Below are 14,531 nucleotides of genomic sequence, written 5' to 3' on the forward strand. Positions count from 1 at the left end.
TGTGTGTGTGTGTGTGTGTGTCATTTTGGACCCCAGTTGAAAGTAAACACACGGTAACCTTCACCTCTTCCTGATACAACTGGCCACTTCCCACTGTGCAAAACTTCAGCAGTTCATCCAGACATCGGTGTGTTTCCCAAAATACAAGAAGCACATTGATCTTATGGTGCAGATTGACCTGTATTAGTCCAGCTTGTTCCAGTTTTCCTGCTTTTTGTGTTAGGAAACCTGTATTTGCCACTGCAGATATCAGACCAGCTGCTGTTTACAAAATACCATGGAGTAAATTCCACTTGCAAGCAACTTAGACAGTTTATCTTATCTAACCATGAAAAGAGATTTTCATTTCTAGATATTTTTTTTGTAACCTATAATTAGCAAAATGAGCCCTTTTGGGTTTACTCTCGCCCTCTTAGAGCTTACTGTGTGGTTATAAGCCTTGCCGCTATCAAATTTATCCAGCAGGCATTTTTGCCTTTGCTTCATTAGCAGGTGGTCTATCGGTCTGTGATATCAGGCCCCATATTGAGACACTGTTTTTAAAGTAGATGTGAGTAGATAGAGCTTAAACGACCTCTCTCTGTCTCTCTGGACCCTGTTTTGTTGGAGGATATGAAAAAAGGGGGGGAGGGGGCAGCCAGAAACAAACGCATTGCACGTGGCAGCTGATTTTGACCAGATCTGGACAAATCATTCCAATATGAATAATGCTGTCTGCAGAGAGAGAGAGAGAGAGGGAGAGAGAGAAGTCTCCTGCATCTCACAAAAGAAACATTGTTTTGCTACATGTTTGATACAAAACACGTGTCTAAAATTTAGAGTTTTCCCAACTTCTTTTGAGGTAAAAGCTGGACGCTTTTATGTGTAATCACACAGAAGAAACAGTAATCAGTTCCATATGCAGCTGTTTAGAATTAACCACTAGGTGGCAGCAGAGATCGTCTTACTGTACCCGACATCCTTTAATCTCTCTGGTTCTCCCGATCTAATTTATTTGATTCACTGTAATTGGCTTGTGTGCCGAAGCTGGTATTTAGAGGAGTGTTGTTTGTACTTCAAAGGGGGGGCAGCAGAGAATTATTTGTAGGCTCAAAAAGGCTGTAACTGATTCCAAACAGTAGGTGGGAGATCAGCTCTCTTATTATCTGCCTCTTCTTACATTTAGCAGTGCCACGTCAAGCAAATTCTAATTCTCAAGTTTTGTTGTAAGGTCTAATCCTCCCCCACCCCTAAAAAAGACAAAAAAGGAAGCTTGAAAACACCAGATAAATGTTCTCTTCTTGTCCAAAATTTCAAATATGCCCTCATTAAATCAGGAATCGAGAGAAGTATGGAATTTATGTGAAAATACCCACACATTTTCTTAAATTTGTACAATAACAGAGAAAAATATAGGAATTAATATAGTATTTTTTTAGAACATATGCACACAGACAAAATTCAAGAGTAATGACTTCAAATAAATGAGTAAAAACAAAAAGTTCTTAGAAACTTATCACTCTAACAAAATGTTTGCATTGGAGCACCTCAAATGACTTTTCACAAATACTTAAACTTTCATTCGTGTATGAATGTCGCCATTGTGTCCAGAGAGAGCCCAACAGATGCTGAGAGGAAATCTTGCATGGACCCGTTATGGAGCTGGAGACACAGCCCATAACTGGAGCTACACCGTAACATGAGATTCTGCTGGGCGGGATGAAGCAGCACCAAGGAGGGGGAAGAACAACAGAGTGGTGTGTGTGTCTGTGTGTGTGTGAGTGTGATGTGAACCTCAGAAAGAAAAAGAAAGCAAATTAAAGGGGCGTGTGTTTGGGTAAAAAAAAAAAGAGAGAGAAAGAAAGAGACTTACAAGTGTGAGGAGGGAGTTTCCAAAGTTTTCAAAGAGGGTGGCATATTCTGCACTTCACTCTCAGCTTCCAAAGCCTCAGCACTTACACAGCCTCACAGCCTTGCAGGAAGCACAAATATGTGTGCGTGTGTGCTGGTTTATGAGCAACAGTGGAAATGTTTGCATTTCATTAACTTACCGCTGTTGGTGTAAAGGTGGATTTTAACCTTGAGACAAAGGGGAAGAGAAGAGAAGAGAACTTCCAAAATGGGATAGAAAAAGCAATCAAACTGACACCTTGAGTTGAGACACTGGATTTGGGTGAGTCAGAGAGACAGGGAGGACAAAACAGTGGATGGATATGGGCAGAGAGCGACTCACTCTGGGACTGCTGCTGCGTTTGGGCATCCTGTTCACTGCTGTGTGTGTGTGCATTCATCTTTACCTGGAGAGAGGTTGGCAGGGTGCCTCAGTACCCTTGGCTTTGAGACGTCCAACTAAATCTAATCAAAAGTGGGGTGAACAGAGTAAAATGAAACAGGTGTCTGCAGAAGAAGCAGAGGAGCTGGGCAAAAGCATTAAAAGGAGAATTTCTTATGTTCACAAACTGAAGAAGGACAGTCTAGTTAGGAAGACTGAGGGAGACACAGAGGGCCCCTCACCACGATGCTGCCCGCCTCTGCAACTACACAGAAAGGTATGTTTGATATACCATCAACTTCTTAGCTCTTAATTGTTGTGTTTAAGATTTTTGTCAGGTTTATCTGATTCCTAGATCAGTGGTTTCTTACTGAGTAAGAACTACTGAGTTAATGCTCGGTAAATCCCAGAAGGGTGATGATGGAAGAACAGGCAGCAGAATTGATGCATGTTCAACGAGTGCCTCTGAAATGCTTTGATGTCAAAGAAGAGAGGGTTTGCCACTCAGATTTCTGGCAGTACAGGACTGCATTTACTTTTCTGAGACAAGTGAACAAGTGTTGGCCTAACACACAATGACAAATCAAGCACTCCCTTCGTGCATCAGCTGCAAATCTAAGACAGTCAGCTCTAACAAAGAAACGCTTCATTTGTGTGTTCTGGAGCAAACATTACTTTACACACACTCAAACACACACATGCATGAACTCCAGAAGCTTGACCCTGTGACCCACGAAGGGTGTGTTAGTGCAGCAGCTTAACAACCCTCCACTTCCCTCCCCTCTGCTGTCTCTTCATGCATTTCTCTTTGATTCATTTCTGCTCTCCGCCGTTGCCTTCATGTTGTCATTTGATCTTCCCATCCATCATTCTTCCTTTTGTTCCCCTTTCACTGCCAATTTCTGTCAACCCTCCCACCAGCAACACACACACACACACACACACGGTGAGCTCTTTCCACCCTACTTTAGTTTCTCATTCTGTTGCATTGGGATAATAAATGCTTCTTCGCTTTTCTGTCTTTAAATCTTTAATGACCTAAACTAGAGACAAAGAAGCCTCAGCACAAGAGTTTTAAATGCCGTGAAAAATCACTGCAGGGCTATCATTCCATGCCTTGAGATGGGCACTTGTGCACCATCAATATTACATAGCACCATATGCTCACTCCACCTAATTTCTAACATAAAATTTGTCTCCTAAGATGCCCCGGAGGTGCCCAGATAAAATTTTCTGTGTCATGCGCTGCTGCTATTTAGCTCTCTCGCTTCCTCTCTACCTAGACTGTGCTTTTCTTTCCTTTCCCTCTCATCTCGAAGACGTGTGTTAACGCTTTTGCTCTGTCATGTTACCTTGTCCCTCTCATGCTCCGTTTTGCTTCCTCATCTCTGCTGTCTGAATCACTTTAAAACTTCAAACCCGCCTTCCACTTTCTCTAACCTGTCTTTCTCTTATGTTCTCTCTTTTCCTTGAACATCGCTCTCTTGCTGTCTCACTAGCATACTGCTTTCTTCTCCCTGAACATATTCATGCAACTCAGATAAAATTAAAAAAAAGCTGCAGGCTGCCGTAAGGAAAATTACATTTTAAAACCTAATTTCCGGTGAGGCTTTGTAAAGCATTGTGCTTTTATAAGCGCTCACTGATTTAGGAATTTATGTACTGAATGATTTGTTCAGTTCAGCATTTCCTGGTACTGTAAAAATGAGAGCATGTAGACCTTATCCCAGTCCACCTTTCTATGCCATTTAAAAGATCTGGGTATCAGTTAAGGCACCACAGCGGCACAAAGCCTGGGGCCTTTCTGTGTGGCGTTTGCATGTTGTTTGTGGGTATTCTGGCTACCTGTCATACTCCAAAGACATGCACTTAGTGGGGTTAGGTTAATTAGTTATTCTGAAATGCCCATAGGTGTGAATGTGAGTGCAAATGGTTGTCTCTCTCTGTGTTAGGCATGCAACAAACTGGCAATCTGACCAAGCTGCACTCTTCTTTGGGATAGTCTCCAGCTGATGCTAAATTGGGTAAGCAGAAGAAGATGGATGGTATTAATGCCACTATTGTGGAAAGTGTTACACCTACCATGAACACAACTGGTTTCATTCTCACTTTTACCTCCTTGTGAGCTGCGGTGAAGGTAATTGATAATTAGTAAAGATAATCGTACTTTTATACCTCTTCATATGGCTGGATGATCTTCACGAATTACATAAAAGAAGGGGCATGTGACTGCATCTATGTTACAGATGACTCATGAAACTAAACAGCTCTGACCAGACAATTGATAACATGTACGTGAGGCAGTATTCAGACTGAGGTGCATTAATAAACCCCATACAAATAGACTAGAGTATCAGTTGTTGTGTTCAGATTCTAAAAATCTGTAACAGATCTGCTGAAAATGCTACAAGCAACAGCTGAACATGAGTTTAAGAGTTTGTTCTTGAGAAGGGAAACAACATTTGACAAAACAATTCAGCATTCAGCATGTCACATAACGTTTATTACCAGATGGCTGACTTGAAGTTATTTGATTAAATTTTCCGTGCAGTGTTGTTACAGAAGTGCAACGTAAAACATCAGGTCAAATGAAATTGACATGACTGGTATGCATTCCATTTATACCAAGCAAATTATCCTAAATTTGTAGTTATTTGAATAAATAAAGCTTTGATTTTATAGATTTCAGATTCATTTTACTTAAAACTATTGCTTTGTGTTTGCAAGAGAAAATAATGTTTGAGTGCAGATACTTATATATGCAGTTTTGGTTCGCACTTTAAGGCCCTCTTATCTAAATTTTAAGCCTTTTACAGTAATTGTGGTCTCCAGGTCTTCTCATTGCACATATATGATAAAGAAGCAAGTCGTTAGATCACAAAATATTCAAGCACTGAACAAAGTAGGTGGCTGCACAGTTTCCTCATAGCAAGGAAGTCAGGGTTCAAATCCACCGGTCAAATTTCTAAGAGTTTCTGTGTCCTGTGCCTCTCTGAGTAATCTGGCTTCATCCCCCTACCAAAAGATGTTAATTTGTAAATAGAGGATAGGTTTGAAAGGTTATCAGGTTATACCTGGGATAGATTCCCAGATGGATGGATAAAGTAGTGGTCATCCATCTAATCAAAAATGCACAAGGCCTAACAGTTTTTAGGTTCTTCTGAGCAAAAGCGAATAAAAGTAAAAGATAATTGAAGAACAAAATAAAGCCTGTGTTTAGTAATTAGGGCTTAATGATACACAGATCTAATGAATAGCTGTCTGTACAAATCCATATACAATATCTTCTCTTTCACATTAGCTGCTTGGTCGATGATATTGTTACTGCACACCAGCAACTTAAGTACCACAGCTTTATAAACACAGCACTTGCTGATGTGTCATCTTTGCTACACTTTGAAAATGTCAGACATTAACGATTTTCAGCTTTGAGGCATTTTCTGAGCAAGATGAAGTGAGAGGTCATTAAAAAAGGCAAATCTCATTTTAAAACTCATTCAAGAGGGTAAAGCACAGGAGAGGTTGCTACTGTACCTCACTTTACCACCTTGAATAACAGACGGTTGCTGACACATTCTGTCTCCCTTAATAAACTGTACAGGTATGAGTGTGAATTAGAGCCTCAGGGTCTTTTTTATAACCAATCTAAAGGAAATGTAATCTCTTGGCTGTCACACATCCACGTTAAAACACACACACACACACACACACACACACACACACACACGCATGAGTCTTCTTGAATCATTTACCTCATGCAGTCTTTCTTCCCCACTGGGAAAGGAGCAGAGGGGTGAGTTGGTAAATTATAGACACATATAAAATGTGCTGGTCAAAACAACAGCAGCGGGGGTGATAGGGGAAACACGGGCAAACCAGTGTCTGAATGGCAGAATTCTGTCACATTTAACACATTTACAGGGATAGCAATGTTACATATCCAATGTTTGAAAAGGGCTAAAGAAAGAAAGACAGAAGAGAGCAAACACAGCAGGGCTCTGGTGACTCAGCCCCCTGACTTTAACAGCAATAAACAGACTGCTGGCCTTTTCTCACAGTGACGCACACACAAAATATATAACCTACACACTCCAACGCAGGTCCATCTCCCAAGCTGAAATGCTGGCGACTTGCAAAGTCACGAGAAGTCACCATATTATATCTGCTAATTTAAGCAACTATTCTTTCTATGCGGATTCTGCTTTGACCTACTATCCTCCCATTGGTAAGAGAGGAAGGGCCGCCACTGCCATAACTGGATAATAGTAACAAATACCATCATTGTATAATGTAGCCATAATAAGGTTAAAAGGTTTGCAACAAAAAAAGTGGTAACAATATATCCTGATGTGTAGCAGTTGTAGTGGTGCAACAAATTGTCAGTATTAGGAGTCTGTATGTAATCTCAATTTTTCCCTGTATGGTCCATATAATATAATTACACAATGCACATGCATGATGAAGTTTCTGGCACACAGTTTTTATGCTGATGTTAAGGCGAGAGGAAGCACTCAGGTCGGATATCAACTTTTTCTGAGTTGGGCATCAAAGTTTTGTTGCATCTGTTGTGAAGACTAAACATCTTGTTATCTTTAAAGCTTTGCATGACTAAGAAGTAGTTTAGTGCCCTGTCCAATTTTGTGTACAGTATGGTTTGTGATGCTAATAGGTTTTTGTATTAACAGCTCACCTGCACTACCAGTGATCAATACTTCAGTGCTGTCTTTGCTGTACATTTACAAATGTACATTTACAAATGTACAGCAAACCTAACAATACAACAATCAATGTAGATTGTCCATCTCAAGAGTCTTCTAGATAAATAATCTTTATAAAAAGCATAAAAAGATGTAGTATGTTGTAAAGAAATGTTAATCCCCTGACCCCTGGATGTTTTGAGGTTGTATAAACTGAAAAGACAAATTACTGTGTTGTTTAAAATTCTTTAGCTGAGCGTAGCAGAGCATTCAGAATTAAGAGGTGTATCTGTAGTAATATTGTTTTAAGAAAGTTTTCAGCTGTGTTACAGAAAGACACTTCTGGCACTGAGGAAAATGGATAACACTGAAATGTAACATTAAATAGAGCTTGTGCTTTTCAAAGTATTGACTTGTAATCATTTACTGCTTAAACGCAGTTAAATTCAGCAGCAACAACAGCATGCATCATACTGATCAATCTTAATACAGTGATGTTGTTTCAGTCCACAATTTTGCTATGAAGCAAGAGGAAGAAATCTGTGCTTGGAGCAACTTTCTTTAATTTAAGGACACTTTCTACTCAGTCTGACTGCTTCCTGTTAAAAAAAAAGACATTACTGATTGTTACTACTGCATTTACTCTCTGTAATGAACTCTAAAATCTAAAACCAACCTTGCCATCACTTAATATTAAAACATCATCATCATCATCATCATCAAAATTCATATAGAAATGGAGTACTATTCATAAATTGCTACTTGTACCAGAAATCACTTCATAGCTATCTTCTCAAGTCTCCCTTCCATATCCACAGTGTCCTATTTCACACTGTGAATGTATTTTGAGAGTCTGCGACCTGTAAAGCTTTTACTCGGGAATTCAGTGGCAGCATTATTCAGAGATTACTTGTAGATAGGTCGGCTGCCAATCACATGTCAAACACACTGAACCTCAAAGCCCACAGACAGGCTGTAAATACAGTAAATCACTAGTGAAAAGCAAAGATGAACCATGGATTCTCTTTTCATTTTAGACAATTTTACCAGTGGTGTTCCATCAGGACAAGCAAGGCAGGCACTGCTTGCCTTGTCAAATCTAAAAACAGATATAAGTGAAAATGTACCAAAGCAAATTGACCTCTCTCCTTTCAACTCAGACAGTCCTGTCATAAAGCTTGTCGCATTCCATTTAATATGCGCATCCATCCTTTACATTACTGCCGTCTTGTGGCTGCAGTCAGATGTTGTCATTGTCGCTATTGTGCTTCTTGCAGTCTTGTAGAAAACTGCATATTTGTCGACAACATGTAGGGAACGATATTGGCATACAGGCTTTCTAAATATCACGTTATTTGCCATTCTTTCAAGTTGTTCCCAAAATATGTTATATTTTTAAAGAAAGCATTGTCAAGAGAAAGAGAACGAGCTGTCTACCTAGTTAGAAATGTTATATTATAATATTAAGCTCAAGTTACTTGTGTCCAGTTATTATCCATTACCTGCTACCTACATAATGTTTGTGGAATCACAGTAAACATTGGTAATGCTACCCTTACCTGATTTTTACTGCACTATAAAGAAAACAAAAGGAATATATGCAAAATACATTATGATTCCCTTAAAAGTAAATTTAGAGTATACAGTGAGGTCTCCAGAGGTTTTTGGCTCTTGGGGGGTATTTTTTTTTTTCAACCACTGCATTTGTTTAGGTTTTTTTTAAACATTTTTTATGTGATGGGACTGCTCCAACTCCAGCTTCAAATGACATCTAAAGACGAATGCTCCAAAATCTAATTCACATTATCTGTAGCCTTGAGTCAAAATGAATCAATTTACATCTGTGAGAGACAAAAACAGTGATCGTGTCAAACTTTTTCTCATGAGAGTAAATCAAACCACTAAAGTGAAAGATGATCAAAATTGCAAACTACATGCTTCTATTTGTTGTCTGTAGGAATAGAATAAACGCTACTATATGGCCTCAAAACCTATAATTATAATATTCAAAAACATCCAACAAGCCAAAGCAGTCTCCAGTTTAATTCAAATGATCCTTTTAATTAGCTGAGACACAAATTCATTCATTGCAAGGCAATTTTTAATTACTTTTGTTCAAATGGGTAACAGCTTGATTATCAATGAACACTATGCTTCTGAGCATTGATTAGTTCAGAGTTAGGATAAAGTGAGAACAGAAAAAGCAATCCTGCTTCAATCTCTGCCAGGCGGTATCAGGTCCCAGTAGATTTTCTTAAGCAGACACCCGATGACCTACCTTATGTCACGGAAAACTGAAAGATTTGCCTCTGCAGACAGAGAGAGCAAGATAAAAGACTGCTGAAAAGAAGAAAAGAGGTTGACCTTGTATAATCCCAAAGGTGTTACTCAAGTCAGATCACTGGCACCCTTAAGCACCAACTAAGATGCTCAGAGAACTAAGAAGTCACAAGAACTAAGTGCTAAGAAAGCTGGTACATTACCTGCATAAATAATGTATTGAGTAAAGGCTATGCATACACTATCTTCACTTAGTCACTTTACAAAGCAAAGATTTAATCATAAATCTTTTTGTTTGTTTTGTGTTTTTCACCAATCTAAACTCACAATTTGAAACCTGTTCTTTTTTTTTAGGGGGGGGGGGGCAATTGACTAAACTAAAGTTGAATATTTATAAAGTCAAATGCAAAGCAAATGCATCTGCAAACTATAAACTTTTAAGAAAGCATCTAGGTTTTGTTGTTAATTCATTGAAACTTGCAAGCGCACTGCTGTGGCATTTCAGGTTTGCATTTGCCACACTGAGTGCAAAACCGACTTTATTTAAGTGATCTTTCTTAGGGAACAGCACAAGCAGAATAATCCGCTTTTACCGCAGGATCACAAGCACCTCACAAGCAGGCTACATAGGAAGTTGTGCATTAACCGCAGGCAGAAAAATCACAGAAAGGGGTGTAAATATGTTTAGACATACAAAACCTTTGATTTTCTCAACTTTTGGATCATATTGCTGCAGTGACATTGCAGCACAGATTATGCGTAGACCATCCCCTAGAAAAACAAACAGCTCTAGACAGGCACGTAGCTTTTTTTTTCTCAATGAGATTAGTATCAAAGTCCAGCCAAAAGAAAACAAGCTACTACGTGGTTGTGCCAAGTTATGTCAGGGAGAGCACAAAGAGAGCTTTCAGATAATCAATTACCTATTTTCTTAAGAGTTTATAGAAATATGACTATTTTACTTTCATGAGCAAGCTATCTGCACTTTTTTTTTAACCATGAGAAACAACTGAGAGCACATGGCCCTAGTGCAGCCAAGGCTATATTAATACTCTTTTGATTTGTCAAACTGTTAAGATAACAGCTGGGAGCTTTCACTCTCAACTTTTAAATGTGTTATTTTGTACAAACCCAACCTCCAACCACATGTTGCTGGAGGAAAGTCACAAATCACTCAGTGCACTTTATGTTACAGTGAGTCTGCTTTGTGTGCTAGCTGCCATCACACAAAGACGCCCAATGGAGGACAGAGGGCGTTCAGTGTCAGGATCTGAGTCCAATGTCCTGATCGCACAATACTCCCTTCAGACTTGTCTGGAACATTCCAGAAAGTTCTCAGCCTCCATCCAAACCGTCATGAATAAGTGCATTGACCTCTGAAACTGGACACCCTCACTCCCATCTTTGCTGCTCACCTTCAATGCCCATCTATGAATGCATGCACACACAGGTTGTGAATTCAGCTTTCAAGCTAGCAGTGTTTAGAGTGTCAGCAAAACACTTGCTTGTTAATGAAGCAGAAATTTCAGTAGCACCATGCTAATATGGCAGCAGACACCACTCAGCAGCAGAGAAGGCCAATGAACCTCAAGAACAATAATTTAAAGAGAATGCAGCTGCTTTGAGACTCATTTAAAACAGTGCTATCTCTGTTTGGAAAGGAAGTTTCTGCCTTAAAGTCTTTCACTCTATAAAAGTTATGTTAATGACAAACAAATGTGAAATGAGAATGAGAATGGGAAACACAAAGGAAAAAAAACAATTATACATGAATATCACAAAAAGGATTATCGTTAAAATTGCAGCCTTGTGCAAAAGTCTTGAGCCACCCCATGTTCTATGCAAGAGAGAACATCAACTTTTTAGACACCAGTGAATCTCTTGTTGAAGTATAATCACATTTTTTACAGTGCTGTCAAGGAGTAAGAGGTAAAGTGGTCTCCCTGAGCAATAGTTCTCCAGGCTTTCTGGAGGTCTCACAGGCTGTCTTTGGTCATTGGCTGCTTTTTCACTCATTTTCAGTCCAGTCCTTGTACCTGACCATTTTCGAGGAATTTCGTTTGCTCCTTAAGCCATTTTACATATATGAACCATTCAAGCACAAAAAGTGTTGTGTCTAGACATAACAGACAACTTGACAAAGAAAAAACTTTATTGTTTAAAAAGAGAATTCCTGTTGCAGAAACCAAATTTGTTCCTATGTCTTTAGTCGAATCCATGAAAAATGCCAAGGATAACACATTTTGACAAATATATTATTTTTGCTCCAACAAACTGATTCCCAAAGCATTATTAGCCAAAAAAAATCGTTAATATCTCAGCATTGTGTGTAGCATGTACTTAAAAAAAATTAGGAAACTGCACATGTGAAGGACACAAGAGTGTCAGACCTAAAAAACTAGAGAAGATGAAAAATATCTGAATGTCCTGTCTTTTAAAAACAGGAAAAAAATCCAGCCTGTGCAACCTGAGAGAGGGTCCGAAAGATACATCAACTAAAGGTTCAGAAGTATCTACTCTTCTTCAAACAGTAGATGGCTGTAAACAAGCCATTCGTAAAAAAGGGAAACAATTTCAACTTTCAGTATGACATTGATCCCAAACAAACTGCCACTCAAGTAAAACTATATTCAGGTAGAAAAACACACAATGGCAAACTATCAGTCATGAACTGCCCTCCTCAGAGCCCAAACCTCTATATTCTTGAAGAAATGAGGGATCAATTTGACTTAGAACAGAAGAAACGTTGGCTAACTTTCAAAGTCTGTTTTTGCCTCATATGCAACATTTCCATGTATGTTTGCACATGTTAATGTCAAAAAATCTTTGTACCTATTTTGTATTTTAATAAGAAAGGATGACGAAATGAGGGGTAGCTCAAGATATCTGTATACTGCTATATGATATAGCCATCTTTTTTTTCATTTCTATACTGCAATTATTTACACAAAAGACACAAACGGACTAATAGATGAATAAAGGAAGAAAGAAAATGAGGAAGAGCCAAGAGTGGAAACTGCTGCCTCCATGTGTCTGTCTTAGTTTCCCTGTTTGTTTGTTTTTTGGGGGTTTTTTCCAACTCCATCTTCGGAAGAAAGTGTCATATGGTGCTCAGCATGCTCCCTCTGCTCTTCCCAACCAGACATCAAACATAAATCTCAGATCTAGGATATTGTCCAGGAAGATCGCCTCACATACACGCACACACACACAGACACGCACACAAAGAGATTGTAACTGCAAACAATGAGGCCCCATCTGTCTCCTGAGATGCTGGCCAAGAGGGCCCAATTCAAACACAACACGATCCAGACAGAAGACGGGGTATTTTCAGCAGTGTCACTCTGTTTTTTTTCTATTATGTGAAATAGCTATATATGAAATATTTCAGTCCATGGGAGCACCTATACCTGTGTTGAGTTTATGAATGCATGCATGAGCAAAATTACCATGATGTGACTGGAAGGCGTTTCCAAGGCAACAGCCGGTTCCTATAGAAGTTAATAGCATGTGTCATGACAAGCCAAACGACTGCACAAACCACACACAGGTCTCAAATATGCACGCTTGTGTGTGTACATGAAATAGGGAGGACAGTGATCAGCTTCTGTTCTGACAAGAGCCGCTTCTTAACCCGGTGGATGTGCTGAGTGTTAACTGGAAACCACAATTGGCTGATAGGAATCTATCAAACCAAGTCAGACACCGCTGCCTTTCCTTTCTCTAACAGCCGATGTGGCTTTGAAAAAGATTGAGCTTTAATGGCAAAGCGACAAGCTCTTGTTGTGGAGTGCCTCGATTTCTCCTTTCCCATTCAGAGTTGCAAATATTGAGCTGAAAATGGTCAGCAATCGCAACCGAGTTCTTGATAGGTTTTCTAACATTGTTCCTCAACACTTAAAGGTAACTATCCTGTTCTTTTATGTCTTGGTGAACTCGTGTTTTATATAACTAGTTAAGTTCAATTTCTGTTATTTATTCTCCTGCTATGTTACTCCTGAAACTCAAGGCTGCAAAGACTCATGGATCCAGCAGAGTTTATTGAGTGTGCTTGTGATACACCTGCAAAAAAGGAAATGTAGCTCTTTGTTACCCAAAACACTTGGGTGCTGCTTGCAGATATGTTTCGGTTTAAACTAGACGGACACAAAATGCTGCTGCCATGCAATTGATGACAAAATGCAGAGTCAAAATGGACATGTGCCGGTGTTCGACCAGCTTTGGTCTACAGCACGGGGGCGGTTAATTCTGCTGCCAGCAGCAATATCTGTGATGTAACACATTGTGTTGCGCATGAATGCAAAACCTCAAAGTCAAGCAAAACAGTTTTCTGGGACCGACCGGGTGCATTGTATTCCAGTTAGAGCTTCTCTCTTTTTCACCCACATGATTCATACGTTACAGTCTCTCTTTTACAGTAAACGCATTCCAGATGTGGCTTCGTAGACTTCTGCAAATGAGAAACAGCATAGATACAAAGACGATCTTCACGTTCCCTCCTCACCGTCTGTGCCTCAACCTCCAATTTCTTGCTTTCTCTTCGTCATTCATCCAAACACTTTGCTTCAGCCCTCCTCCTCCTCGTGTATCCCTCCACTCCTCTGCAGCTTTCCACTGCCTTCGAGATGAAGGCTCAAGTCTTCTGAGATTACTGCCTTTATTAAAAAAGATCAGTGTAATCCTCCACTTTAATTCTGTTATACCCTCCCTGTCTCTCACTGTACGCTGTCAGTGAGCTGGGATTGGCCGATGAGCCGGGCCTGCCAGAGGAATAGAGATGACACTGCATGAAGTAGAGATGACTGTATATGGTCTATATCCAAGTCTCACAATATCCCAGATTAGTCAGAATGATAGAGCTTAGTGAGGATCATTCTTTGAGATTATCCTCTATATACCATTCAGAACAGTCACGTCGTATTGAAAGACTATCAGTTCTGTAAATAGATGATTGATTTTGCTCTTAATATAATAATTTTGGCCGTCCATCTCCTCTAAATAACCCAAGTATACATGGATACCTATGGAATCCGACCATTACAATTAGCAGCAATGTACGTAAGACCGTAGGATCAGAATTCATTGTATCTCAAATTAAAATCAGCATGTGGGATCTACTAATGTACATATCTTACCCTCTATACCAGCTTAACCGAGACAAGTGCAGGCCTCGGTTATGTCAGTTAAGCTCAGTGTTCATTATTGAACAATAAGAAAGAGATTGTGTATAAATAGAGTCTATGGAAAGTTCCATGGTGAAAACAGTTGACTAAAGAGAACATAAGGGGTCATTTTGCAAACCC

The 14,531-nt window shown here is 39.5% G+C and overlaps 1 protein-coding gene across 3 annotated transcripts in view; it reads left to right on the forward strand.

Annotated features, from left to right (window-relative positions):
- The first annotated feature begins 1,868 nt into the window (after positions 1–1,868).
- Positions 1,869–14,531, forward strand: part of mettl24 (methyltransferase like 24) — a 35,706-nt gene continuing 23,043 nt past the window's right edge. The window contains exons 1-2 of one of the 3 annotated variants that reach the window (XM_042225975.1): positions 1,869–2,528; positions 4,204–4,275. In XM_042225975.1, coding sequence (XP_042081909.1) covers positions 4,264–4,275 — 12 coding nt within the window. In that variant the 5' untranslated portion in view covers positions 1,869–2,528; positions 4,204–4,263. The remainder of the gene's footprint in view (positions 2,529–4,203; positions 4,276–14,531) is intronic. The other 2 variants (XM_005914550.3, XM_005914549.3) reach the window with 2 other exon arrangements.

The sequence above is a fragment of the Haplochromis burtoni genome, unplaced genomic scaffold, assembly GCF_018398535.1.
Source record: "Haplochromis burtoni strain Fernald_Lab_line unplaced genomic scaffold, NCSU_Asbu1 Contig_8, whole genome shotgun sequence".
NCBI classification, from domain to species: Eukaryota; Metazoa; Chordata; class Actinopteri; order Cichliformes; family Cichlidae; genus Haplochromis; species Haplochromis burtoni.